Below are 26,339 nucleotides of genomic sequence, written 5' to 3' on the forward strand. Positions count from 1 at the left end.
TATGTTTTGGTTGTTTTGTGTGGTGTTGGCAAGTGTAGGGCCACACACACACACACTGTCTCACTCTCCCTCACCCTCTGTCTTCTCCCTGTCTCTCTCTCTCCCGTACTCCCATTTCTTCTTCTTCTCCCTTCAAACTTGTACGGACAAACCCAAAACCCCTCAAACCATCACAGATCGAGGAAACTAAGGACACCTTCGAACTCGTGAAGCTCGTGCGAGTGCAACCATACCATTTTCAGGTGAGAATTACATCGTTTTCACGTCGATTCGACAATGGCAGTTTCGAGCACTATTCATGCAAACTTAATCTAGCTTGTTTTTGGGATTTTTAAGGTCGTAGATAGCTTGGTGGTGTGACAAGGAGTCTCGGAGTACTTAGTTGGACGAAATTGGACGTCGGGAAGGCCTGGTTCGAAGTTGGCCGGTTTTGGTTTGTGTGGACAGGTATGATCCCGTGAGTTTTAGCCCTTAAAACTTGTATGGATGTATTCTACTAGTCTAGGGCTTCATTTTGGTTCAAAAATCACGAAAAACAGTTGAGAAACGAGTGAGAAAACTCGAGTTGCAGGTTACCCAGTTTTCCGGCGCCGGAGATTGAACGGAGAAGGTGACAGAATATTCCGTCAGAGTTGACGGAATCCGTTAGAAATAACGGAATATTCCTCACGGCGTCAGTTGACGCCGTCAGTGTGTGCCGCACGTGCCTGCGCGTGACCGGCGCGTGTGGCCGTGCCTTGGCCGGCGCGTGGGGGCGCGTGCGGCGGAGGAAAATTTTTCTAAAAATATGGTTGTGATCCTGAGGTTGTGTAGAGCACGTTGGTATATTCATTTGTCCATTTTGAGCAATGTATGAGAAGTTGTTACGAGAAGTTGGTTATGTGCTTTAAAGTTAACATTTTTATAGTTGTTTCGCATATAGGTGACACGTACCCCGAGGACGAGCGTGGTCACTCAAGGTAGGGGGGCTACGACCCTTCCACGTATCAGTGAGTGGGCTTTTGTTTTCCGTATATACCTATATACATTTATATTCCCAGAAATTGATTAAAAAGGGTTATTTACGTTATGCCATGCACCATATTATTATTGTTTATGCATCATCACGTGCATTAGTAGTGGCATATATATACATATGCATATTGGGTGCTGTGGACGCGCAGGTAAGTGCCAGGTAAGTGGTATTCATATTTACATTCAGCAGTAGTTTGAGATGCTTAGAGAGCTCATAACCTGCACCCCCCGGTGTTAGTGCTCCCGCCCAGAGTAGGGCACAGTCCTTCACATGATGTTCACCTTCCGCACCACACGCTCAGCTTGGATCCAAGTTAGGTGCACAGTCTTGTCGTACAGACCACATTAGGTGGTTCCGACTCGTAGGTGACCCGCGATTATTCGCACAGCCTTCACGTGATCGTAGCACTAGAACGTACATATGTATTACACCCAGGCCTGTCGTACAGACCACTTTAAGTGGTTCCAACTCGTGGGCAGGTTCAGTTATTGAGTTGAGATTTGAGCTCTATATGCAGCCGTACAGGTCACGTTAGGTGACTTCGGCTGCCAGATTATATGTTATCGTTATGAGATATACCTGAGCACTTGCATATCATTATGAGGTTCCGACATGGCATATTATTGAGCATGATTGGTATACCCTTGAGCATGTTTGGCATATTTATACATACGTATATATGTTTATTTTCTGGGAAGTATACAGGTTTTATGGAGAGGGGTTAGAAAGTATTTTGCTAAATGGTTTTCAAAGAGCTTTGTTTTTGCCCACTCACGCTTTTGTTTTGCGCCCCTCCAGGTTCTAGTTGCTTAGCAGTTGCGGTGGTTTCCCCAGAGGGCTTTTCCCGACATTTCTGACAGACACTCACCATTTTAGGGTCACCTTCGGGTGTACTATTGTTGAAATCTTCGTTTGGACTGCTATAGACCTGCTCTGAATTTGTATTTCACCTACGCTAGCAATTGTTCTAGGACTTTGTATGCTAGTTTTTAATTATTCGTACTTTTATATTACTACCTTATCAGCTTCCGCACGTGCACATGGCTATGTCACCTTCGTGTGACGGCCAGCACGCTCCGATCTCGGTCGGGGTGTGTCATCTGACAACCAAGTTTGACACATCCTAATACTAATATTCTCCGAACATCAAAATAGGCACGTGCTGGTCGATATTTGAGAGTGACGAAAGTCATTTATTGAATGCAAATACTAAGAATAAGGAATAAATAAGACTTATAAATTTAAATATAATTACTATGCATTTAAAGAATATGTTCAGAATACACATCTAATGTAGAACACTAAAAGAAATAATATAGAAATTGAATGAACAAGGAATGAGTCCTACACCGAGATGACTTGAAGATGCCGATGCAGAAGAGTCTCCACTCTTTCATTCATTCAATTTTATATCATTCTTTTGGAGCTCTAGTTTAGTTCTATGCTCTTAATACGTTCATGTTCTCATGCATTCTAAATGGGTTGCATCACCTTCGAGTGTCAGTCAGCACGTGCTTACCTTGGTATTCGGGGAATATCGAGATCGGGACGTGTCAATGTTAAAGTTTTATCTTCCTTCCATTTCCATTCACCCACTCTCCTTCAATTCGAAACCAATTCACGTACCTAATAGTCCTTTTGAGCTCTCTCCTGAAATGTGGTGAAAATAATAAGGAAAATCTTTCACAAACAAACAAATATATGTTAATTTTTAAATTTGAAACACACAAATGTAAGTGACACTTGATATTACACGATAGTGATATTTCTTTTAATTTGTAAATAAAATGTTTTGAATTTAATTATTGTGAATGCCAAATTCGATTTCAATTTATTTTATGAATATATGATTTATACAGAAGGAAAAAAAATGACGTAACCAACGGCAGTGTTTTGAGAGTTTTTAATCATTTTTTAATCGGCGGTTAAATAATCGGTGGTAGGCGGGTGAAGCTATGGCCCGCTCTGCTCTGCGTCGCACACAGAGAAGCAGGGAGGGCAGAGATGACTATTCTCATCAAGTCAACCTTCTCTCTCACTCTTGAATTGTTGCATACAAATATCCAAAATTAATTTTTCTCCTGCTTTTCTTTATTTTGTTCGTGTTGGTACTTGGTATTGCTGCTGCTGTTGTGTTTCTGTTTAGGTTCTTGCCTTTGGGCTTTTGGCTCTCTCTATCCCTCTTCCTTTTTCTCAGATCATCAAACTTCATACTTGATCATCAACAACCACGTATTACAAAAAAGAAAAAAGAAAAAAGAAAAAGAAATTCTTAGACCTAAATTAGAATAGGGATTAGGGGTCTCTCTCAAATCAAAGCATCCTTGGACCTTGACCACCACAACTCTATAACTACTCAAAGCATTAGGTATGCACTTGTTTCTTTTTTTTCTTTCTTTTCTGGTAATTTAGTTTAAAAAAGCATAAACCTTTTACTAAACTTAATAATTGGGCATGGTTTTCATTCACAACTATGTAATTTACTCAACTTTTTGTTGAATCTGTCTGAATTACCAGATTAATCTAATCTAATCGAAACCCTGATCTGTGCGGTGATCAATCTGGATCCACCTCGGCCCCGTGGAAGACACTTCATAAAGATGATGAATTTGCAGTTTCTTAGAACGCATTGTTTCTGGGTTAGGTGTTGTTGTGCTTTATCTTACCGATCCAATGCTCTGATTGTGTCTTTTTCACTTTACTCTGCTCCCTATTTCTACTGCTTGTAGTTCAAGTGGGAAATGCAAATATTGCATTTTGTAGCTTCTTCCTTAAAAGCTGACATCAAGCTGTTGGCAACACCTAGAGTTCAGTGATTCCACATATTAGTTTTGTTGATCCGCAAGATATAGGAAAGTTGGAATGTTTGATTCTAATTTCCAGTTCTTAGTCGAACGTGATAATTTTTGCTGCTCTAGTGTATCTTACTGACCCAATCTAGTGTAGTTTGTCTACAACATTCGTGCAATGCCAACACTTGCAGTATACTACACATGTGTAGTTAGAAAACAGTTCAGTTCATTTCCTATACACTTTGCACCCGTTCATTTTGGTTTTCTTTTGATTTTAGGGCTGATTCAGTTTTACCGCTAGTTTGTGATTGTTGGTGTGCTGTTCTAACCGTGTGCTATCTTACTTTGGTGCAGTAGGAGGATTTAGGTCAGATGGCTGACAGTTGGCATGGAAACTATGATACTGGCAGTCAGTCAGATGACAGCCATAAATTTGAGAGAATGCACATAGAGCCTATTTATGATGCATTTTTTTGTCCTTTAACGAAGCAAGTTATGCGCAATCCTGTTACCTTAGAAAACGGTCAAACATTTGAGCGAGAAGCAATTGAAAAGTGGTTTAGGGAATGCAAGCAGAGTGGAAGGAAGTTGGTCTGCCCACTGACACTACAAGAATTGCAAAGCGCTGAGCTAAAGCCTAGCATAGCGCTGAGGAACACCATTGAAGAGTGGAATGCTAGAAATGAATCTGCTCAGCTTGATATGGCTCGACAGTCGATGAATCTGAGCAGCTCAGAAAGTGAAGTTCTTTTGGCCTTGAAGTTTGTCCAGCAAATCTGCCAAAAAAGCAGATCAAATAAGCACGATGCCCGCAATGCAGGGCTGATACCTATGATAGTTGACATGTTGAAGAGCAGCAGTCGTAAAGTAAGGTGTAAAGCCTTGGAAACCCTTAAAACTGTGGTGGAGGAGGATTCCGATAATAAGGTAATCCTAGATTTTTCTGGTTCTCTTTTCGTTTTCCATGAAATTGTAAACATGGATGTTTTGTAGGGACTCATATTAATATCTGTTTGGTTTTGGTTATAGGAAGTATTGGCTGATGGGGACACAGTACGAACTATAGTGAAGTTCTTGTCTCACGAGCAATCCAAAGAGAGGGAGGAAGCTGTATCTTTGCTGTATGAACTATCCAAATCTGAAGCCTTATGTGAGAAGATTGGTTCAATTAATGGAGCGATTCTTATTTTGGTTGGAATGACAAGTAGCAAATCAGATAACATTTTGACTGTTGAGAACGCTGACAAAACACTGGAGAATCTGGAGAAGTATGAGAACAATGTGAGACAGATGGCTGAAAATGGTAGACTGCAGCCTCTTCTGACACAAATTCGTGAAGGTACTTGTACTTTCTCTTATCTTTACACTTTTCTCAGTATGTTGCTAGAAGTAGGGCAACCAAACAGCCAATACTCTTTGGACAATTTATTTCGCACTTAGTGATGGGCTACAAGGCCTGCAAATATGGTAAAGAAACATTTATTTTTATATATATGCTTTTTTCAAAGACAATACAAAAAACCGTGCTGAACTGAACTATCGTAATTTCTGCACCTTGCCTATCGTCTCCAGTCCACCATAGCTTGCACGATTCTGATGAGTATTTGACCCAAGATGAGTTTTCCTACTTATGAGACAACTATCCATTTTTTATTTTTTGTAATAATTAATGTTGCTGTCCAGCCTATGACTTCTTGGTCTAAACTCGAGTACACATTAATTTCCTCTATTTCCACCTCTGATATTGTAGTTCATGGGGGGGTTTTGCTGTATGGTGGACTGTTGGTATTAGTTTGAGCTATACTTTTCTTTTATTGTTTTAAACTAAGATATTTAAGTTTTATCTCTCTTAAAAAAACTATGTTGAGCATAACTCAAATTTCCTTGTTGACATGATTGCAGGCCCTCCAGAAACCCAACTTTCGATGGCTAATTTCCTTGGTGAATTAGTTTTGGACAATGATGTAAAGGTCCTAGTGGCTAAAAGTGTTGGTTCAGCTTTGATCAATATCATGAGAAGTGGTAATATGCAGTCAAGAGAAGCAGCTTTGAAAGCTCTCAACCAAATTTCATCTTGTGAGGCGAGTGCCAAGGTGCTGATAGAAGCAGGAATACTTCCGTCTCTGGTCAAAGATCTCTTTACCGTTGGGACTAACCAGCTTCCTATGCGATTGAAAGAGGTTGCTGCAACAATTCTTGCTAATGTTGTTAGCTCGGACTATGATTTTGATTCGATCTTGGTTGGACCTGATCAGCAAACGCTAGTCTCTGAAGACATTGTCCATAACCTACTACATCTCATTAGCAACACTGGACCAGCAATCGAGAGCAAGCTTCTCCAGGTTCTTGTTGGACTCACTTGCTCTCCTTCAGCTGTTCTGAGTGTTGTTGCCGCCATTAAAAGCTCCGGTGCCATTATTAGTTTGGTGCAGTTTATTGAGGCTCCACAAAAGGAATTGCGTGTGGCTTCCATTAAACTTCTCCAGAACCTCTCCCCACATGTGGGTCAGGAGCTAGCTGATGCCCTACGTGGCACAGTGGGCCAACTTGGAAGCCTAATTAAAGTCATATCAGAAGATATTTCAATCACTGAAGAGCAAGCAGCAGCCATTGGCCTCGTAGCTGAACTTCCGGAGAGGGATCTAGGCCTTGCCAGGCAAATGCTAGATGATGGTGCCTTTAAGCTGATACATTCTAGAGTAGTTAAGATCCGCCAAGGGGGGAGTAAGGGTGGCCGCTTTGTGACGCCATTTTTAGAAGGACTTGTACGAGTTCTAGCAAGGGTTACGCTTGTGTTGGCTGATGAGCAAGATGCAGTTGCTCTGTGCCGTGAACTTAATCTTGCTGCACTTTTCATTGAACTTGTACAGGCCAATGGACTGGAGAATGTGCAGATGAGTTCGGCAGCAGCATTGGAGAACTTATCACAAGAATCCAAAAATTTGACAAGATTGCCCGAGTTGCCCACACCAAGTTTCTGTGCTTCAGTTTTTCCATGTTTTAGCAAACAACCTGCCATAAATGGATTGTGTCGGCTTCATCGTGGGACGTGTTCACTTAGAGAAAGTTTTTGTCTCCTGGAGGGACATGCTGTGGAAAAGTTGGTAGCTCTTCTCGACCACACAAATGAGAAGGTGGTCGAAGCAGCACTTGCAGCACTCTCTACTTTGTTGGATGATGGGGTTGATATTGAACAAGGGGTTATGGTGTTGTGTGAAGCAGAGGGTGTGAAGCCTATTCTTGACGTGTTGTTAGAGAAACGGACAGAGAATCTGAGGAGGAGGGCAGTCTGGGTAGTTGAAAGACTATTGCGGAGTGATGAGATAGCCTATGAAGTTTCTGGGGATCCGAACGTGAGCACCGCACTTGTTGATGCCTTCCAGCATGGTGACTATCAAACGCGGCAGATTGCTGAACATGCCCTGAAGCACGTTGACAGGTTACCGAACTTCTCTGGTGTCTTTCCGAACGCAGGATAGGCATCTTTCCGGTGGTTTTTATTGTTATAGTTTGCGAAGGTGCAATTGGAGGAGGGTATATATTTGTTGTATACAGATTTTTTCATTTGTTTTTAAGGATGGTTCATGGTGGTGTGTCCATCGACTTGGGTCTGTTAATGAACTGCTTTTTGCGTAGAAATTCCCAAGGAAAGTTGTGTTTACGCTCGAGTTTCGTCTTTGGACGCTTATGTTTAAATTTACAAGTTTTTTTGGGATACCCTTGAAACTTAAATTATATTCCGAATTTTACCCCAAATTAAAGCTTGTTAAATAAAAATAAAATCAACAAAATTCAATTCAATTCAATATAATTGCAACATATGAACATGATGCGGGGGGAATAATTATTACAGAATCAATTTCATGAATGTTGGTGAACAAATTACATCCGCGACTACATGAGCGAGCGAGCGAGCATACCATATATTTCCCTACTGGTCGGGGTTTTTATCAAGAACATCCATTCAAACCGTTCAACACTGAAATTGCCAGTAGCAGGTACGCCCACAATGCTCTTGAGAAGAAAGAGAGAACAACAGCGTTGATGATCATGCGTGTAATATTTTGTTTCTGTGATTTACAATGTAGAGAGGACTTTACAGTCTTTACCTTACAGATGTAGCACAGCCATTGACTTGGACAAGCACGAAGAAGCATCCAGCTCGCGAGTTACAAAGTTCCTTGAGATATGACTCCACTTCATCCCCATATCAGACACATCACATGCAGTCAAAAAATCCAATACTTGACCAAATATTTTGAACATCTCAATACCGAATATCACGTTTCTGTCTGCCACAAACGCAGCATTCCAGTCCATTGGAGCGTCAGGATGTACTGAGACCTCGGTCCAGTTAAGGTGCATGAGATCCAGCTCCCATACTTTTCTAACGGCCTTGTTTCTCCGGCCTATCTGACCATCCCCTTCGCACCAGAAGACAGAAAGCATGAAGAGCCGGCCATTACAAGATACCAGTTTTGGGTAATATTCATGAACGCGGGGTGGGAAAGGAGTGGTTTGGATTCCAATCCAGAAACCCCTTTCTATGTCATATCCTGCGAGCTTGTCAGTTTCAGAATAAACATAAAACATCCCATTACAAACAACCCCAGAACAAGCAAACCCAAAGTCCACAGGCAACCCTCGAATTTCTGTCCATTTCTTTGAAACGGAATCATATATTTCTCCAGAATCCAAAGGTTCATCCCAGGATCCAAGACCACCTACAGCAATGAGCACAAACCTTCTACAACCCTTCATGGATGAGTGATCACTTTTTTGTTTCAAAAATTTATACGACTTTCTATTGGGCAACACCAAAGACTCATTGTCGTCAGCAGAATGTCTGTGTTGACGCCTAAGAGAAAGCCTGTGAGGATCTTCATAAACCTCTGACACTCCACCTACCCGTGATCTGGAAATACGTCTATCTTGGCGACTTTGATAACTTTGACTGGTGGAAAAATCTGAAGTTACCTCCGAAACTCCTAAAATAGGCATTGATCTTGCATACTTCATTGGAGCAACTTTGCGCCAAGATTTTGTTAGGGGACTAAACAGTATCACCCCTTTGTGTGTCTTAAATGAGCTCCTATCCACCCTCCCAAAGTTGTTCAAGCTAGAACAACCTCCAACAATGTAAATATCATCCTGGACACTAGCAACAGAAAACATGAACCTTCCCTTTAGAATGCCAGCATCTATACCATGCCATTGGTTTAGAGACACATCCAATGCATGTATCTCCCCAGAGCAATAACCATCTTTAACAGCACCAAAAAGAAACAACCATGGGTTCTGATGTGAGCCTTCCCGTCTCATCTGCAGGAAACGAGTTGTAGTAGTCAAGTGTTTCCATTTCTTGCACACGAGGCGTGCAGTCATGAGACTGGTTAGTGGGAGCCTCACCAAGCACATTTCCAGTATGTCATCTGGAAGAAAAATGTGCATCCTACTATTTCTTATTGATTCTTCAAGCTCAAAATCCTTTCTGTTATGTTTCTTCAAAAATCTCTCCCTCACCCCATACGAGAAGCAATCAACTCCAGAATTATCGGTACCACATATTGGCCTGTATCCTTTGCCATCATCCCTGGCACTGGAAGGCCTCCTCCTGTTACTGGTATCCCCAAAATCGTCACCTGTGTCAGCGCCTACTCTGCAACCTCCACCCCTACCATACAGAGTAAGACATCTCAAAGATATTCCCCTCACATCATCATCATCATCATCATCATCCTCATCTCCTACAGATCTCTGATTCTTCTTCCTCAACTTCTGGCTAACACTTCTCATGAGACGCTTTGACACACTCAAAGCTTCAACATCTTGACGAAGAGATTCTTCACCGGATGGTCTCCCAGAGTACATTCTGTTCTGTAATCATTAGCAAGCAAAAGAACGCACTCTCTTGCAAGAGTCATCAACCCTAAAAGATGAAATAAAACCACAAACATAAGATACTGATCAAGAGTTGAGTAAACTTCAGCACGTACTTGCACATACGTTTGACACTCCCAAAAATTCATATAGAACACGAGCGGTGAAATCATGTGCAGCAGCATACTTAGCATTTGGTTAGGTTGTTTAAAACTATATGCCCTCGAAAAAAAAAGAGATAAATTGAAGCATTCCGTTGTCTAATCACAAGAAAAGAAATTTGATTACTCAAACAAAACTCGGTTGACTTTACAACCTCGCAAATCTTTGTGGCTCCTAAATTCATTAACATCTCATTAACCGATAAAAGACAGGTACTTAAACTTGCACAAAAATGAGAAAACAAGCACAGAACAAACATTCAAATTAAGAATTTACCTTTTTTTTGGTTTCCGGGGTTTTCCCTTTCCCTTCAGTTTTCTGGGCAACCCAACACAGAATACCATATTCAGTCAAAATCACCATACGTCGATGAGATCGACATTTCCAGACACGGAACGTGTTTGGCTGGCGAGAAACGAGAGGAGAGGAGTAATTTCGAATTTGAAACGATTGATATGGAATGAATTGAAAAGAAAATAAAAAGAAATGGAGAAAATAAAAAAGGGAAAGGAAAAGAGTTGGAAAAGCAGAGGGAGCAACTGAGGGCAGCACTGTTGAGTTGGAGTGAGCGATCTGAGAGCTATGAAATGGGGTTGAATGATGGAAAAGAAGATAAAGCGACGAAGAAAGAAAAAAGGGGATGACATTCTCCGATTTTTAAAATTCAGCTGCAAGTATTGTTATAAAAATTGAATACTTGGAATTTTTTAATCAAAAGAGGTCCGAAAGATTAACGGTGACCCGAAATGATTAATTTTTAAATTATATTTTGTAAATAGTATGATTTGGTCTAATATTAATTCTCATATCAAATGATCATGAAAGATGGTCTAAAATTTGCTTCTTATAGAATTTTTCACAGATTAAAATGTATTATTTGTTGTAAAATGATCGATTATAAGATTTAGTTAGTGTACCTACGCCTTCTAAGCAAGATCACTAGTTTTTTTCATCATCTAAAATAATACAAGTCCAAAGATATACTCTCACTAAAGTAGCTAACTATTTTTCTCTCCTCTTTGGCTTGCGTAGACCTCTTGTTCTCTCATAGAAATGATAACACTTGGTGACGTGTTTTTTTTTATTTTTTTTTATGTTTTATTTTTATTTTGGCAAAGGACTTGGTGACGTGTTTACAAATAAGGTCTCCACACCTATTTAAGTAGATGATGTGAAGTACGAACAAAATGGCTTTGTTAGTGATTTGTAGGTGAATTGTGGGTGGCTTTGTCATCCACCACTTGTTTCTTCTTCTCCTTTCAATGTGTGCGCATTCATATTATTACAACACTCTTCTTTGTATGCCTACATATTATTGATAATCACATTAATGCAACATTGTTAGAAAAATGACCAATGTGATAAAATAGTACACGTACGATATGTTTGAAGTTGCGTACTTTTGGAGTGGAAACTCCTCCTCATCGATATCTCCTCCTGATTATAATAAGTTTAACGAACCAATCGTTACAGTGGGTATTGGAATTTATCTTAACTTCAATTACTTTGGCCTTTCTAAGCTTATGTGTATTGAAAAGCTTTGAAGATATACATTTAGTTTTATCACCCTTGATGAATATTTTCTTCATTTGAGCAATACAAGTTGCATTATTTTCATAAATGATAGTTGGAGTGTTTGTTTTTTACGGTAGACCACATGGCTTGCAAATATGAATGGAACATTGGTCTTAATCAAAGACATTCATGACTAGCTGAGGATATGTATTTCTAAAACATTTGAAACTGTAGCAACAAATGTTTGCCTCTTTGAGCATTGTACAACCAGATCTATTTCCATTGGTAAATGCAAATCATTTTTGTAAGTGATCTTTATGCAGGCTAAATATATTCAGATTATGCCCTAAGATCATGGATATTAGTAAGTTAATTGAAATAGAACAAGCACATGTCTATATATTCATAAAAAATGTAACATTTGATTTAATATATTGTGTTAAATATAGTAAGGCACATTTTTCACTAATATATGTTACTTCTAGATTAAAGAGAGTGTATTCAATTGAAAATTTGAGAGATTTTAATGGATTTATAAATCCATGGATTTTTATAGAGTTTAATTGATTTGTTGAGATTCCATATAAAATTTTGATTCGATTCCCTCGAAATCTCATGGGGAGAGGTGAGATTTGTAAATGCTTAAAATACACTACGAAATATCTCCAATTCCCTCTAATTCTTCAATTTTCTCAAATTCTTTAAAATCAATTTCTAATTGAATACACCTATAATGTTATATAAACTTCTTTAAAATCCTAATTGAATACACCGGATTTCTAAAGATTTTAATAAACTATCTTAAAATTCTAATTGAATACACCTTAAATTTAAGAGAATCACTTAAAATTCTAATCGAATACCCCTAGATTCATTAAAAGAATTAAAATCTCTCAAAATTACAATTGGATACAACCCCTTAAGTATCAATACATCATTTGCATAAGGAGAATGAATGATCTTGTGATAAATTACCCTCCATAGTTGTTTATGGAATAATTCAGTTTAATTCGGAATGGCTATTTCAAAACTGATATCAACAAAGTGGGTACCCATTTTTGGTAAATCGAGCAGATTGTGGTGCTATGGTGGCTTGGAGGTCGTAGTGCAAGAGGGAGGTATGGAGATGGAGATGGAGGTCGTGGGGCCGTGGTGGTGGGAGAGAGAGACTTGATCTGCAAGTGGGTTGTTTGATGAGAATCGTAAAGAGAGGTTTGAATATTAAGATGGGGGGAAGGAATAATTGTTGGTGGTTGAAATGCAGGAGTGGTGATGACTATACTGGGGTGGCACGATGAATTTTGGTGGCGGCGGCGGTGAGGGGGTGGCACGATGAATTTTGGCGGCGGCGGCGATGAGGGGTGGCATGATGAAGGAAGGGAGGGAGAGAGAGAGAGAGAGAGAGTATGGTGATGTGGCGGCTAGAGAAGTAGGAGATACTTTTCATCATTTATATAAAAACACGTGATGTATCATTTTTATTCCAGTTACAATATTTTATATATAGAAGGTTTTAAATTCGAGTCGAATGAATAGTCTATTAAAAAAGGCAAAATAGGTAGCCTATGCGTTGTAGACTGCTTGCGCTCAATTTGCTCCCATCAATTTAGGGTGCTCAAGAAGAGTTAAGCGAAGAAGACCTTTAGATGTGAGGAAACTGTATTAAATTTGTGACATCCCACATCGCCCAGGGGAGCGATCCTTAAATGTATATTCCCATCCCTACCTAGCACGAGGCCTTTTGGGAGCTCACTGGCTTCGGGTTCCGTAGGAACTCCGAAGTTAAGCGAGAAGGGGGCTAGAGCAATCCCATGATGGGTGACCCACTGGGAAGTTGCTCGTGAGTTCCCAAAAACAAAACCGTGAGGGAATGGTAAGCCCAAAGCGGACAATATCGTGCTACGGTGGTGGAGCGGGCTCGGGAAGTGATCCGCCTAAGGCCAGGATGTGACAATTGGCATCAGAGCCTAACTCTGGTCGCGTGTGTGCCGACGAGGACGTCGGGCCCTTAAAGGGGGTGGATTGTGACATCCCACATCGCCCAGGGGAGTGATCCTCAAATGTATATTCTCATCCCTACCTAGCACGAGGCCTTTTGGGAGCTCACTGGCTTCGGGTTCCGTAGGAACTCCGAAGTTAAGCGAGAAAGGGGCTAGAGCAATCCCATGATGGGTGACCCACTGGGAAGTTGCTCGTGAGTTCCTAAAAACAAAACCGTGAGGGAATGGTAAGCCCAAAGCGGACAATATCGTGCTACGGTGGTGGAGCGGGCCCGGGAAGTGATCCGCCCCGAGTCAGGATGTGACAAAATTGAACAGCAGCGGTTGGATTGGACAAAATCTGATTCAAATTTTGCACAGAAAACTCTGATGATAATAATTATTTCAAAAGATAATCATTCAGAGAATTGTCTTAATTTGTAATTTACTTGATGATTTTGTTCCCCCTCCTCAATTGTCATTCAATTTGTTGGAACTTGTGTTTTATGTGGGACTTGGAGTCCCACATTGCCCAAACACTCCTTGAACATCACCTTTATAAGTGAATGGACTCACTTACAGTTTGAATTGATTTGGGCTAAAGCCATGGATCTTGGGCCTTAGACTTGGAGAGTTTGGATGCATATATTAAATGTCAAAGATGGGCCTTGGGCCTTGGGGCTCGGATGGACGAAAAACCCAAGTATCATTTTTACGTTTTTGATATTTTCATTCAGTTTTTTTTTTTTGAAATGATAAAACCGATCATGGGCTCGGATGGACGAAAAATCCAAGTATCATTTTTACGTTTTTGATCTTTTCATTCAGTTTTTTTTTTTTTGAAATGATAAAACCGATCATGGGCTCGGATGGACGAAAAACCCAAGTATCATTTTTACGTTTTTGATCTTTTCATTCAGTTTTTTTTTTTTTGAAATGATAAAACCGATCATGGGCTCGGATGGACGAAAAACCCAAGTATCATTTTTACGTTTTTGATCTTTTCATTCAGTTTTTTTTTTTTTGAAATGATAAAACCGATCATGGGCTCGGATGGACGAAAAATCCAAGTATCATTTTTACGTTTTTGATCTTTTCATTCAGTTTTTTTTTTTTTTGAAATGATAAAACCGATCATGGGCTCGGATGGACGAAAAACCCAAGTATCATTTTTACGTTTTTGATCTTTTCATTCAGTCTTTTTTTTTTTGAAATGATAAAACCGATCATGGGCTCGGATGGACGAAAAACCCAAGTATCATTTTTACGTTTTTGATCTTTTCATTCAGTGTTTTTTTTTGAAATGATAAAACCGATCATGGGCTCGGATGGACGAAAAACCCAAGTATCATTTTTACGTTTTTGATCTTTTCAACCGATCATGGGCTCGGATGGACGAAAAACCCAAGTATCATTTTTACGTTTTTGATCTTTTCATTCGGTTTTTTTTTTTTTTGAAATGATAAAACCGATCATGGGCTCGGATGGACGAAAAATCCAAGTATCATTTTTACGTTTTTGATCTTTTCATTCAGTTTTTTTTTTTTTTGAAATGATAAAACCGATCATGGGCTCGGATGGACGAAAAACCCAAGTATCATTTTTACGTTTTTGATCTTTTCATTCAGTTTTTTTTTTTTTGAAATGATAAAACCGATCATGGGCTCGGATGGACGAAAAATCCAAGTATCATTTTTACGTTTTTGATCTTTTCATTCAGTTTTTTTTTTTTTTGAAATGATAAAACCGATCATGGGCTCGGATGGACGAAAAACCCAAGTATCATTTTTACGTTTTTGATCTTTTCATTCAGTCTTTTTTTTTTTGAAATGATAAAACCGATCATGGGCTCGGATGGACGAAAAACCCAAGTATCATTTTTACGTTTTTGATCTTTTCATTCAGTTTTTTTTTTTTTTGAAATGATAAAACCGATCATGGGCTCGGATGGACGAAAAACCCAAGTATCATTTTTACGTTTTTGATCTTTTCATTCAGTTTTTTTTTTTTGAAATGATAAAACCGATCATGGGCTCGGATGGACGAAAAACGCAAATATCATTTTTACGTTTTTGATCTTTTCATTCAGTTTTTTTTTTTTTTGAAATGATAAAACCGATCATGGGCTCGGATGGACGAAAAACCCAAGTATCATTTTTACGTTTTTGATCTTTTCATTCAGTTTTTTTTTTTTTTTTGAAATGATAAAACCGATCATGGGCTCGGATGGACGAAAAACCCAAGTATCATTTTTACGTTTTTGATCTTTTCATTCAGTTTTTTTTTTTTGAAATGATAAAACCGATCATGGGCTCGGATGGACGAAAAACCCAAGTATCATTTTTACGTTTTTGATCTTTTCATTCAGTTTTTTTTTTTTTGAAATGATAAAACCGATCATGGGCTCGAAAACCCAAGTATCATTTTTACGTTTTTGATCTTTTCATTCAGTTTTTTTTTTTTTTTGAAATGATAAAACCGATCATGGGCTCGGATGGACGAAAAACCCAAGTATCATTTTTACGTTTTTGATCTTTTCATTCAGTTTTTTTTTTTTGAAATGATAAAACCGATCATGGGCTCGGATGGACGAAAAACCCAAGTATCATTTTTACGTTTTTGATCTTTTCATTCAGTTTTTTTTTTTTTGAAATGATAAAACCGATCATGGGCTCGGATGGACGAAAAACCCAAGTATCATTTTTACGTTTTTGATCTTTTCATTCAGTTTTTTTTTTTTTTGAAATGATAAAACCGATCATTTATGAACGGTTTCAACTACTCGTTTATGAACGGTTTCAACTGCTCGTTTATGAACAGTTTCAACTGCTCGTTTATGCCATTATATATGGCTGTCGGATCAGAAACAAGATACAAATCTTCCATCAAATTCTTCACAGTTTACAGAGAAACACCACAACTAATTCGCCAAGAATCCGAGTTCGAGTGCAAGAACTTGGATTAGATAGTTGTATCCTGCAAGATAGACGTCCAAGGACTGCTGCACTCGTGTAGGGACGAATTTCTGTCTTAGGAGATTGCTTCTGCAAGCCTCTATTTTCAAGAAACAAGTCAGTGATTTGTGATTTTATATATAATCTCATTAAGTGTTTATGTTCTAATATATTGTGTTTGTCGTTGAGTTTTTCCATTTGAAATAAAACTGTGCAAATTGTTATATAATATACACTTGACATTTGATTGGTTATAACACAATTGTCATTACAAAACAAGCATTTGCTGATAACAAATACTGCTAAACCCTAGCTCCTCTACAATTAGCCGAAAAGATAGCCTATGCTTCATAGACTTTGCACTCCTCGTCAGCCGGGTTTGTCTTGCAGAAATCCTCCAATGGGTCTCCGCTTCCCGCTTGTGCCGTGCCTGGCCACTTGCTTGCCATCAAATGTGCCAAATCCACAACCCTTTGACTGCAAAACATAATGATCCACAGGAAGATCAACACTCAATCGCATAGATAGTGACTTAGCATTCGACGCAACATTAACTTTGTTTAGTGGACAACTCTTCGTAGATTTGTAATGACTGATCTCACCTGTATCCCCATTCGTTGTCGTACCAGGCCACCACCTTGACCATATCATCACCCATGACCATGGTCAAGGAGGAGTCTATGGTGGAGGAAACATCCGTGCACCTGAAGTCCACAGACACAAGAGGAACGTCGCAGACTGCCAATATTCCCTTAAGTGGCCCGTCCGCTGCCTTTCTGAAGGCTGCATTGACATCTTCTGCTGAAATACCCTTCTTTGCAACGTTGATCACAAGGTCAACCACCGATACATTAGGTGTTGGCACACGGAGGGCAATGCCGTTGAGCTTGCCCTTAAGTTGAGGCAGCACAAGGGACACAGCCTTTGCTGCACCAGTGCTTGTAGGGACTATGTTTAGCGCTGCCGCTCTAGCTCTCCTTAAGTCCCGATGAGAAGCATCCAAAAGCCTCTGGAATAGGCCATGAATAAAATTATAATTCCAATATACAATAAGATTGAACTACATATATCACCAATGTCAATGCTTGATCGTAAACGAAAGAATGAAATCTGTATGCAGAGGAGAATGTAGGCGCCATTCATTACCTGGTCTCCAGTGTAGGAATGAGTAGTTGTCATGGTTCCCTTGACAATGCCTGCAAATTTTCATAAGTAAGAAATGATTAGTCCTCGAAGGTGTACCGTTCGATTCATGCTGAACATACAAATGACGCCTTACCGAATTCTTCATCCAGGACCTTTACGAAAGGAGCCAGGCAGTTTGTTGTGCAAGAAGCGTTGCTGCAGATACACACACAAATAAAACTTTCATACCTCTACAACATGAAGTGAATTTACTCCGAGCTCAGTAACTGTTTTCTTTTTGCTTTTCCCCCTCTCTATCTGAGAACACTGACCTTACAATGTTGGCAACGTTGTGGTCATAGTCTTTTTCATTCACCCCCATAACATAGGTAGGAATGTCAGCACCTTTTGCTGGAGCTGTAATGATGACTTTCTTGGCACCTGCTTGGATATGTTTGCCAGCACCAGGGCCATCGACAAAGACTCCTGTTCCCTGTATGGTTTCAAATTCTGTTATATAAGGTGCTATTTACAATACTATCCAAGGCTCCGTGCTAAGTAAAGACTAGACTTATTTTGTAATAGATATCTGGGCAACCTCAGTCTTGATATTCCAGTATTAAGAACAGCATTCAGTTACCTCGATAACAATGTCAATGCCCATCTCAGTCCATGGAAGCTTCAGGGGATCTCTGTTAGAGACAACCTTGACGGGCTTGCCATCAACACTGATGGTCTCATTGTCCACGATTTTCACGTCTGCTTTGAAAGTACCCAGCATTGAGTCATATTTCAGCAAGTGCGAAGCCTGCATTCAGATTAAATTAAATTTCAGTATATATACATTTTCCAAAACCATATTAATTTAAGCTAATATAATTCCAATAATTTGGTTCTCCAAAAGTATATTAAATGAAAATAATACTCTTAAGTTCCCTTACATTCTTGACACCACCGCTGTCATTAACAACAATGACTTCTAGGGGTGAGTCCTTGCGGCCATGCCAGCATCGGAGGAAGTTCCTGCCAATGCGTCCAAATCCATTGATTGCCACCTTCAATTTGGCCACTGTTTCACCCTTGACAGGAGCTGGTCCTGCAGTCTGCTATGAATCAAACAAAACAAACGTTATAAGTACAAAATCAATATAGCAGAAAAACCACCCAATGCATAATGTCGATCAAAAGTTAGCGTCCTTGGATCATATTGGCCATTGCCGAGAGTCCACAAAAATATTTTCTGGAAATGGAAATGTAACCCTTTGTACTGAATCAATGTGTTATAGCCGATATCGTAAGCATGGTAGATGTAGCACTTAATAGTTGTGAGGCAACACGACACCATTTCAGTTTGTTAAGTGCAGATATGAGTTACGGTTTTCAGACATGGCTTTATTGTGCTTGTGGTACTGGTTCAGTCAATCAACTGAAGCTTAGAAGCATGCTCAGAATTCGAGTGAATCATATCTATACGAGATGTTCTAAAGAAATGTAAAACAGATTGCATATATTGCCTAATGAAATGAATAAAAATGGGAAGATAAAACCTTGGGAGTAAGCTGGGCAGCCACAGCATCAAAGAAGGATTGTTCTCTGCCATTGCTTGCATAGGTCACACATGAACTCGATCTTAGTCCTGAAAACTCACCAACTTCAAGCCTCTGCACAGATAAAAAAGAGTAAGCAAATTATACCAAACGAGCAAAGCCAATAAATAACACGACGCAATGAACCCTGCTCAGGAGAAAGAGAGAGACCTTGGAGAAGCATTGGATGGGAAATGAGTGGGAGGGCTTGGAGGGAAGCCTGGTATTAGCCGGGACTCTTAAAGAGGTGAGAGCTGCGTGTGAGGCCATGGCTGCAAGCAACTAGAGCTAAGGGACTGACTTGCCAACATATATATATATATATATATATATATTTATTTATTTATACACAGTTGAAATGCTTGCCATTGGCATTGTGGACGTTACCTTATTTTAAATTATGGTTGCAACTGGATTAAAGGAACCTGTGGTTATAGCATGGTAAATGAAGACATAGGAGATAAGATCATGTCTAATGTCTATGGGCGGATTATTTCCACCCCTCCCTTCCTAGAATGCCCTTTCGTCGAATTTCTTTCGAGACAAATATAGAAATCCGACCCAAAAACAAACAAAAATACAAGAAAAATTATTTCCAGGAAAAGAAAAGAAAGAAAAAGGCATGCAACAACAAAGTTTATTAGAAGTTAGAAGAGTATGCTCTCCTTTGCACCCGAGTTTAAATCCCCCTCTCCGTTGTTTAAACAATCTTGCTTATATCAAAAAAGGCATGTAATAGCCACAACTCTAAGGACTGAAGATCTCAACCACAAAGCATGGATATGGTATTATTTTGTTCCTTTTGTTTTTGTATAAAGTATATGGTATTATTTTACGGTACAAATTACTAGAGAAAAAAATACAGCTGAAAAGGCGAAAAATCCTATATTTTGCATCGTCCAAATATTAGAAATTTTGAGATTCCACAGAAAAGAAATACTACACTGATTATTGATATCGAAACACTGAAATTCATGAAATTTAGAGCGACTCATACAACAGCCTCAACTTCTTCTGAGTTCACAGATACTTCATCTGGGTCGTCCTCTGATCGGAGCTGACCAGAAACATCATCAATCGCAGAGTTCAGCTGTGCTATCTTCTCAGCCAGTATTTTTCGTGTTTTCTGCGATGCAAAAACATATGAATAATGTGAATTTGCAAATAAAGAAAGAAAAGAGACAGAAGATTACGGGATTAGAATCACAATGGTCTCTCTCCCTATAGTCAACATATAACGGAACATTTTGGCAAGTAAAGGTTATTGAAGATAATTGAATTTGCAAAAACAGATGAACAATGTGAATTTGCAAATAAAGAAAGAAAAGAGATGGAAGATTATGGGATTAGAATCACAATGGTCTCTCTCCCTCTAGTCAACATATAACCAAACATTTTGGTGCAAAAACAGATGAATAATGTGAATTTGCAAATAAAGAAAGAAAAGAGACAAGATTACGGAATTAGAATCACAATGGTCTCTCTCTCCCTATAGTCAACAATAAACCTAACATTTTGGCAAGTAATGGTTATTGAAGATAATTGATAAAATTTGAAACAAATGACCAAAACCACAACAACAACAACAAAATAGCATTTCAGCATCTCCAAAGAATGCGTAAATATAGGGAAAAACAAAGAAAATTAACAAACGGAAAGCAGCAAAGGCCATTTCAAATAATCCTCGTAATTGATTATGTAAAGATCGGGACAACCATTCAAGGGAAACTTCTCACCTCCAAAGCTTTGTCTTCATCATATATGAACTTAGGCAATTTTCTCATCAGATCCTTTCGGTCAGCTCCAGCCAGTGCTTTACTGATCTGTTGATTAAAAAGGAAAACGCTCAGTGGGAAAAATGGTTTCATTAGCTTAATGCAAGGGTGCACCAAGTAAAGAAAACTCTATAGCCCACAAACTGCAAGATTTATATATCACAGAACACAATCCACAACAGTTGTGCGGTACAGAGTATACACTTAACGCTTTGTTAAAGTGGATAACTCATTACTAACAAAATATAAACATTAAGGAAATTAAAATAATTGACTGATGAACAAGATGGACACAAAGTAGCACGGAACAAAATAACAATCATATGAGAATTTGCGGGGAGGAAAAAAGGTAATTAATATAAAATAAGAACAGCAACCTGAGGTGCATAGACAGCGCCCAGTGTGCCAACTATAAGTCCTCCCAAAACAAAGCCACTAACAAAGATACCCGAACTGTTTGACCTACCACCATCACTGTAATTGCACAAGTAGGGATTGACATTACAATATTACTGAAATAACATGTGGTGAAACTGAAAATGACATATAATGGCCAAAATACAAAATTGAATTACGAAAGACCATATCTGATATCAACGATATTGTAAGATTGTCAAAACACCACCAACTGACAGCTGGGAAAATGAAATTATTACCATTCATTACTGAACACAACACTGGATGGTGAGAAAGAGAAATTAAACAGGGCATTGTGTAGGAGAGGAGACACAATGTGACATATAATAATACTCTCATCACTTCAAAGGTCTGTCACCATTATCTCCTTTATTTCAAAATGGAGAGATTGTAATTCTCTCTCATTTCTCATTCTTTCATCACAGGAGAAGACAAGACACATGAAAATATATTTTCCAATCCTTCAACCAATTTGTGAAACAGGAATGTGTAGCTCGTGCCGTGAGGTGTTGGTTTAAGTCCCGCAACGAGTAATTAGGCAAATATATCTTACAGAAAACGAAATTTTGATCTCATTTATATCATTTACCGATTTAATAGTTTGAGTTATGATAACTAACATGTCCAGAAATCTGATCAATTATAATCATCATATACATATTGTCGGGAACGACACAAATCCAACACAACAGAACTCCACTGAGAAAGTCATGCTTAAGGAAAATCAGCAGCAACCATGGATTTTGCATTAAACTAGTAGCATGTGCCCTGAAAAACAGTCGTGATCACAACGCAAGACCAAACGGAATACCTATATGCAGCCTGAACTGAGATAGACCTCTTGGAGTTAGAAAGTTGAATTTTCCCAATACGTTTTGAAGTGAGCGAAAAGTTTGTCGGGGCCACACTCCCAAGATACTGTTGTGGTGGGTTCAGAGAAGATCCTGGCGAAGAATTTCAGAGGAACAGAAAACGAACCATTATTCCAAATCGAGCTCAAAAACAGACATAGTGCACAAATCAATTACTTTCTGACATGGAAAATGTCACAAGAATGTTAAACGAGTTCTAACACTCACGACTTAGATGATGGAAATCGATATGTATGTAAAACCCTTAAATCAGCAGGGGATATTTTGAATAAACTAGAACCACTTGCACACCTGTAAGCTACAACAGTTTACTCCCAGATTACAGAATATCGCATCGAAAAATCTAAGCCTAGCATCTATAAGATCATGGGTCTCGTAAATCGAGAAAAGATTTTTTAGGGAAAAAAAAAAGAGAAAAGAATCCAACAAAACAACGAATCGAGTTCTAGTTTAATTAGATGATGGGGGAGGAACTTACCTGTAAGAGCCAGCGAATTGGAAACAGCAGCCATGCTTAATGCTTTGAGGTCTGGATTTCGCACGCCACACCAACAAAGAGAGTCTCCAATGTAAAGACTGTCGGGAGAGTAAGGAATTAATCGGTTCGATATTAACAGTGCAATGTTGCTTCTTTGATATCTCAAATGTTGACAAAGAAATTAATTATTAATTAATATTTTTTTTTGGGAGCCTTTTAAGAGACACAAATATATGGAATAGGATCCTCTCCGGATCCTCTTTGTGGGGATCCGAGAAATCAATCAATCATGTTTGTTCATCATACATCGTGTGAATTTTAAATTTTAATTTTAAAATTAAATATAAATAGTACTCAACAAAAACTAACCGCACGATGTATGATGAACGAACACGATTGATTGATCCCCTTAATTCCCACAAAAAGGATTCGGAGAGGGTCCTTGTCCCAAATATATACTATATTTTGCACAATTCCACAACTTTTAAAACATTTCAAGGAGGGACAAAAGATCCAATAACAGAAATCCAAGCCCAACATAAAAAAACCATAAAAACGAACCTTTAATAAACATACATGTTAACCATTACATGACAAAAAACCATAAAAACGAACCGGTTTCCCTTATTCAATACCTTAAACTAATGGCTTCATCTTCCTCAAACCTATCATTTCAAACACTATCATGCAAAAGATACTTTCGCAAAAAAAACCCTAAAATCTCCATAGATTGCGATACTTTCAAGCCGGATTTTCAGTAAGTGGTACACACGTTTAGCCAGATTTCTAGAAGATTAGTGTTTTAAAGGTTTTTCTATTACTCAAAATCGTTTGCATGATTATATTTCAAACTCTGTAAAAAATGAATGCATTATCAAAGTTTTGGTTGCATTATCAAGCGTTTTTGCACTTGTTTTTGCAAATACTTTTGGAAAACTGTCAAAAATGCATGCATTATCAAGTGTTTTTGCACTTGATTTTACAAAAAATTCAGTGTTCCAATTCGAGAAAAAACAATTTCAGTGTTTTGGTTTCACTTTTTTAGTTTATATGTATACTGATTCTTCAACAACATTTGAAAAAAAAAATGAATATGCTTCTAAATTTTGTGAGTAAAAACATTAACCGTCTAGTTTGATGCTGTACTTTGTACTGATGCTGCACTTTGTAAATTAATTATGGTTCTACTTTCAGTTTGTAAATTGGTTCTGCACATAAATATGTTGTAGAAAAAGAAAAAAGGAATCTGCATCAAGCTTGTGTTAAAAACAAGTATGCATCTACATTGTGCGTTAACAACCAATTCTGCATCTACCTTGTTTGCTAATTGATGCTACATGGACTTGTGCGCTAAGTGATGTTGCATATAGCTTATGTGCTAAGTGATGCTGCATCTAGCTTGTGTGCTAAGCATCTGCCCTTTGCATTTAGTTTGTCATTTACATGACTTCATATTATTTAATTAAAAATTATACTCATTATCGTTTCATTTTTTTATGAAGATGTCGCCAAAAGTAAAATATTTTGCAACAAAAAAGAAATCAACTCAAAAACCTCCTATCGTAAAGCGTCGGGCGACAGATGATATGTTCAAATAAGACTGAATCTCATGGCCTTTGCAGAATTATTACAAGAGCTCAAGCCAAAACTTGATGAAAAACCAGAAGTTTTGGCATTCATATATAAGTCACCTTTTTGCAAACTTGTGAAAGCTTACGTAAAAGGTGAATTACAAATGAAGAAATCAGATTGCGATGTTATACATATAGTGAACTGGTATGACATTGAACAGGGATGTTCAAATTCAAAAATGGATATTGCAAAGCAAATGCTGATGATGCCCAATGCATATTTAGGATCCCAAATCGAGGCAGAGAAGCCCATCTGTCAACAAGAGACTCAAGAATCCCAAAGCCGAAAGAAAACAGATTTGTTGATAAATACTTCTCAGCAATGACAATAATCGGTAGAAGAGAAATTGCACAAGCAATTCAAGTTGCATTTGATACTGGGACAACATAAGGGAATTAAGATGCAGCCTGCCTTATAATTCTATATTTGCTCAACACAAATTTGCTTGGGAGCTCAGCAGGGAAACTCCCTTGTAGTTTGGCCAAGAATTGTAACTCCATCAATAACATAAATTAGTACAACTGGGCCAAGGAAACGGTAAGATACTTGATGGAATCAATTGATAGAACACAGAAAAGGAAAATAGACAAACAACCAACCTTCAGTGGCGCTATTGTGCTTTTACTAGTAAGCAAACAAAAACTAATAAAAAAAAAAAATCAGTTTTGTCTTATTTTACAAAAATATACAAATCTTTAACTTTTATTTTGTCTACAACATTGGTTTTGTGATCACACCCCAATCATCAAACCAATAAAAGGAAAGGATAAATGCTTGCCAACAATAGTGAAGTGGGATTTGGCAGTTTTGCATGAAAAAATCTATAAAGAAGCAAATGAAAATTTGGAGGTAAAGCTGATATTGCATACACGTTTATGTAAAACATGATTCTACATGTACTTTGTGTGAAAAAATATTCTGCATGTGCCTGTTGTGTGTTGTTTTCAAAGTATATGTAAACACAAAAATTCTGTAACGAATGAAACGAGAACACATGTATAAAGTAGACTTGTATTGATGAATTTGTAGGGTTACAATCTCTGTTTACAATTTTCCTCTGATTCAATCTTCAAATTTGATGTAGATGCATAAGTTGTTCATCCAAGGGCTGCGATAACTTGATCTCAGACAAACGATTGAATGATTGCTTCAACTTTTGAGCTTGAAACGATGCTTGGATAGTCTTCACCTCAAAGTTGCGGCAAAGGTGATGTTGATGTAGGATTTCGTTGATTCAAGGGTCTTGGTGACTTGATCTTGAATCAAATGTCGTTGCAAGTTTTGAGCTTCTTGATTCTTCGGCTTTGGTAGAAAGAAAGCTTCGGCTTTGGTTATGCGTTCTTCAAAGAGAGCTTTGGCAGCGTATTAGACTTCAAAGATTTGGCATAAGTTCTCCTTTTGTGAGAATTTTGGACCTTCAATGTAGAAATTGTCGACCTTGAATGTAGAAATTGTCGACCTTATGCTTATCTTGGGACCTTGTATTTATAAACTTCCAAAGCCATGCCTTTGGGTGGATTTGGCTTTGATTTATGTCTTGATTCGTCCATGGGAGAATTTAGGCATGTTTTGTGTCTTAATTTCAGCCATTTTCCCTTGCTTGGCCGAATTATAGGGCTTTCTTGCCTATTGTGTGAACAATGCTTTCTTGCCTATTTTATGAACAATCTTCAATTCTTGCTTGTTTTGTGAATATGCTTTAGCTTTCATTCCGGTTTTGGGAGCAACTTGGACCCTTTGCTGATTTTAAGAGGGATTTTCTCCCATTTGCCTAGTTTTGGGAATGCTTTTGAGTTTCCTTTGCTTGATTTATGCCATATGTCATTGATGACTTGTCTATTTGTGAAGATGCTTTAGTTTTCTTTCCGGTTTTGGGAGCAATTTGGGTCCCTTGTTGATTTCAAGGAGATTTCTTCCCCTTTGCTGCATTTTGGGAATGTTTTTGAGCTTCATTTGTTTGATTTGTGCCATATGTCATTGATGACTTGTCTATTTGTGATGGGTCATATGCCACGCGGAATTTTGTCATGCATCATTTGTATGCAACGAAATTTACATGTCTACATGCGGTTAACTAAAATATGAGTGATGTTATGTAGTTTCTAGAGACTTTATAGACTCCGAGCAATATTTTCACTAACGATAAAATTCTGAACA

General features: G+C 38.4%; 4 protein-coding genes across 8 annotated transcripts; 1 reads left to right on the forward strand and 3 right to left on the reverse strand.

Annotated features, from left to right (window-relative positions):
• The first annotated feature begins 2,878 nt into the window (after nucleotides 1-2,878).
• LOC137730959 (U-box domain-containing protein 44) lies at nucleotides 2,879-7,468 on the forward strand. Of its 5 annotated transcripts, none has more exons than XM_088687450.1 (5): nucleotides 2,900-3,383; nucleotides 3,533-3,659; nucleotides 4,162-4,734; nucleotides 4,837-5,146; nucleotides 5,710-7,468. In XM_088687450.1, the coding sequence occupies exons 3-5, from the start codon at nucleotides 4,180-4,182 to the stop codon at nucleotides 7,284-7,286; spliced, it is 2,442 nt and encodes an 813-aa protein (XP_088543576.1). In that variant the 5' UTR covers nucleotides 2,900-3,383; nucleotides 3,533-3,659; nucleotides 4,162-4,179; the 3' UTR covers nucleotides 7,287-7,468. The 5 variants fall into 5 exon arrangements, with proteins under 5 accessions (XP_068326078.2, XP_068326079.2, XP_088543576.1 ...); XM_088687449.1 differs by having other exon boundaries at nucleotides 2,951-3,383; nucleotides 3,533-3,654; XM_088687451.1 differs by having other exon boundaries at nucleotides 2,973-3,383; nucleotides 3,533-4,026.
• Nucleotides 7,469-7,584: 116 nt separating this feature from the next.
• On the reverse strand, nucleotides 7,585-10,766 carry LOC137730960 (F-box/kelch-repeat protein At5g42360). Its single transcript, XM_068469980.2, has 2 exons — nucleotides 10,126-10,766; nucleotides 7,585-9,736 (listed from the first exon to the last, which is right to left on the reverse strand). The coding sequence occupies exon 2, from the start codon at nucleotides 9,676-9,678 to the stop codon at nucleotides 7,918-7,920; it is 1,761 nt and encodes a 586-aa protein (XP_068326081.2). The 5' UTR covers nucleotides 9,679-9,736; nucleotides 10,126-10,766; the 3' UTR covers nucleotides 7,585-7,917.
• A 5,796-nt stretch (nucleotides 10,767-16,562) lies between these two features.
• Nucleotides 16,563-19,607, reverse strand: LOC137732228 (glyceraldehyde-3-phosphate dehydrogenase B, chloroplastic). Its single transcript, XM_068471530.2, has 10 exons — nucleotides 19,396-19,607; nucleotides 19,180-19,280; nucleotides 18,970-19,083; nucleotides 18,364-18,525; nucleotides 18,063-18,230; nucleotides 17,755-17,915; nucleotides 17,577-17,638; nucleotides 17,444-17,493; nucleotides 16,900-17,306; nucleotides 16,563-16,774 (listed from the first exon to the last, which is right to left on the reverse strand). The coding sequence occupies exons 2-10, from the start codon at nucleotides 19,276-19,278 to the stop codon at nucleotides 16,639-16,641; spliced, it is 1,359 nt and encodes a 452-aa protein (XP_068327631.2). The 5' UTR covers nucleotides 19,279-19,280; nucleotides 19,396-19,607; the 3' UTR covers nucleotides 16,563-16,638.
• A 156-nt stretch (nucleotides 19,608-19,763) lies between these two features.
• On the reverse strand, nucleotides 19,764-22,708 carry LOC137732229 (uncharacterized). The gene is made up of 5 exons (XM_068471531.2): nucleotides 22,551-22,708; nucleotides 22,012-22,144; nucleotides 21,161-21,257; nucleotides 20,745-20,831; nucleotides 19,764-20,134 (listed from the first exon to the last, which is right to left on the reverse strand). The coding sequence occupies exons 1-5, from the start codon at nucleotides 22,582-22,584 to the stop codon at nucleotides 20,000-20,002; spliced, it is 486 nt and encodes a 161-aa protein (XP_068327632.2). The 5' UTR covers nucleotides 22,585-22,708; the 3' UTR covers nucleotides 19,764-19,999.
• Between the last annotated feature and the right edge of the window lie 3,631 nt (nucleotides 22,709-26,339).

Source organism: Pyrus communis, chromosome 16 (assembly GCF_041283825.1).
Source record: "Pyrus communis isolate YQ-2024b chromosome 16, ASM4128382v1, whole genome shotgun sequence".
NCBI lineage: Eukaryota > Viridiplantae > Streptophyta > Magnoliopsida > Rosales > Rosaceae > Pyrus > Pyrus communis.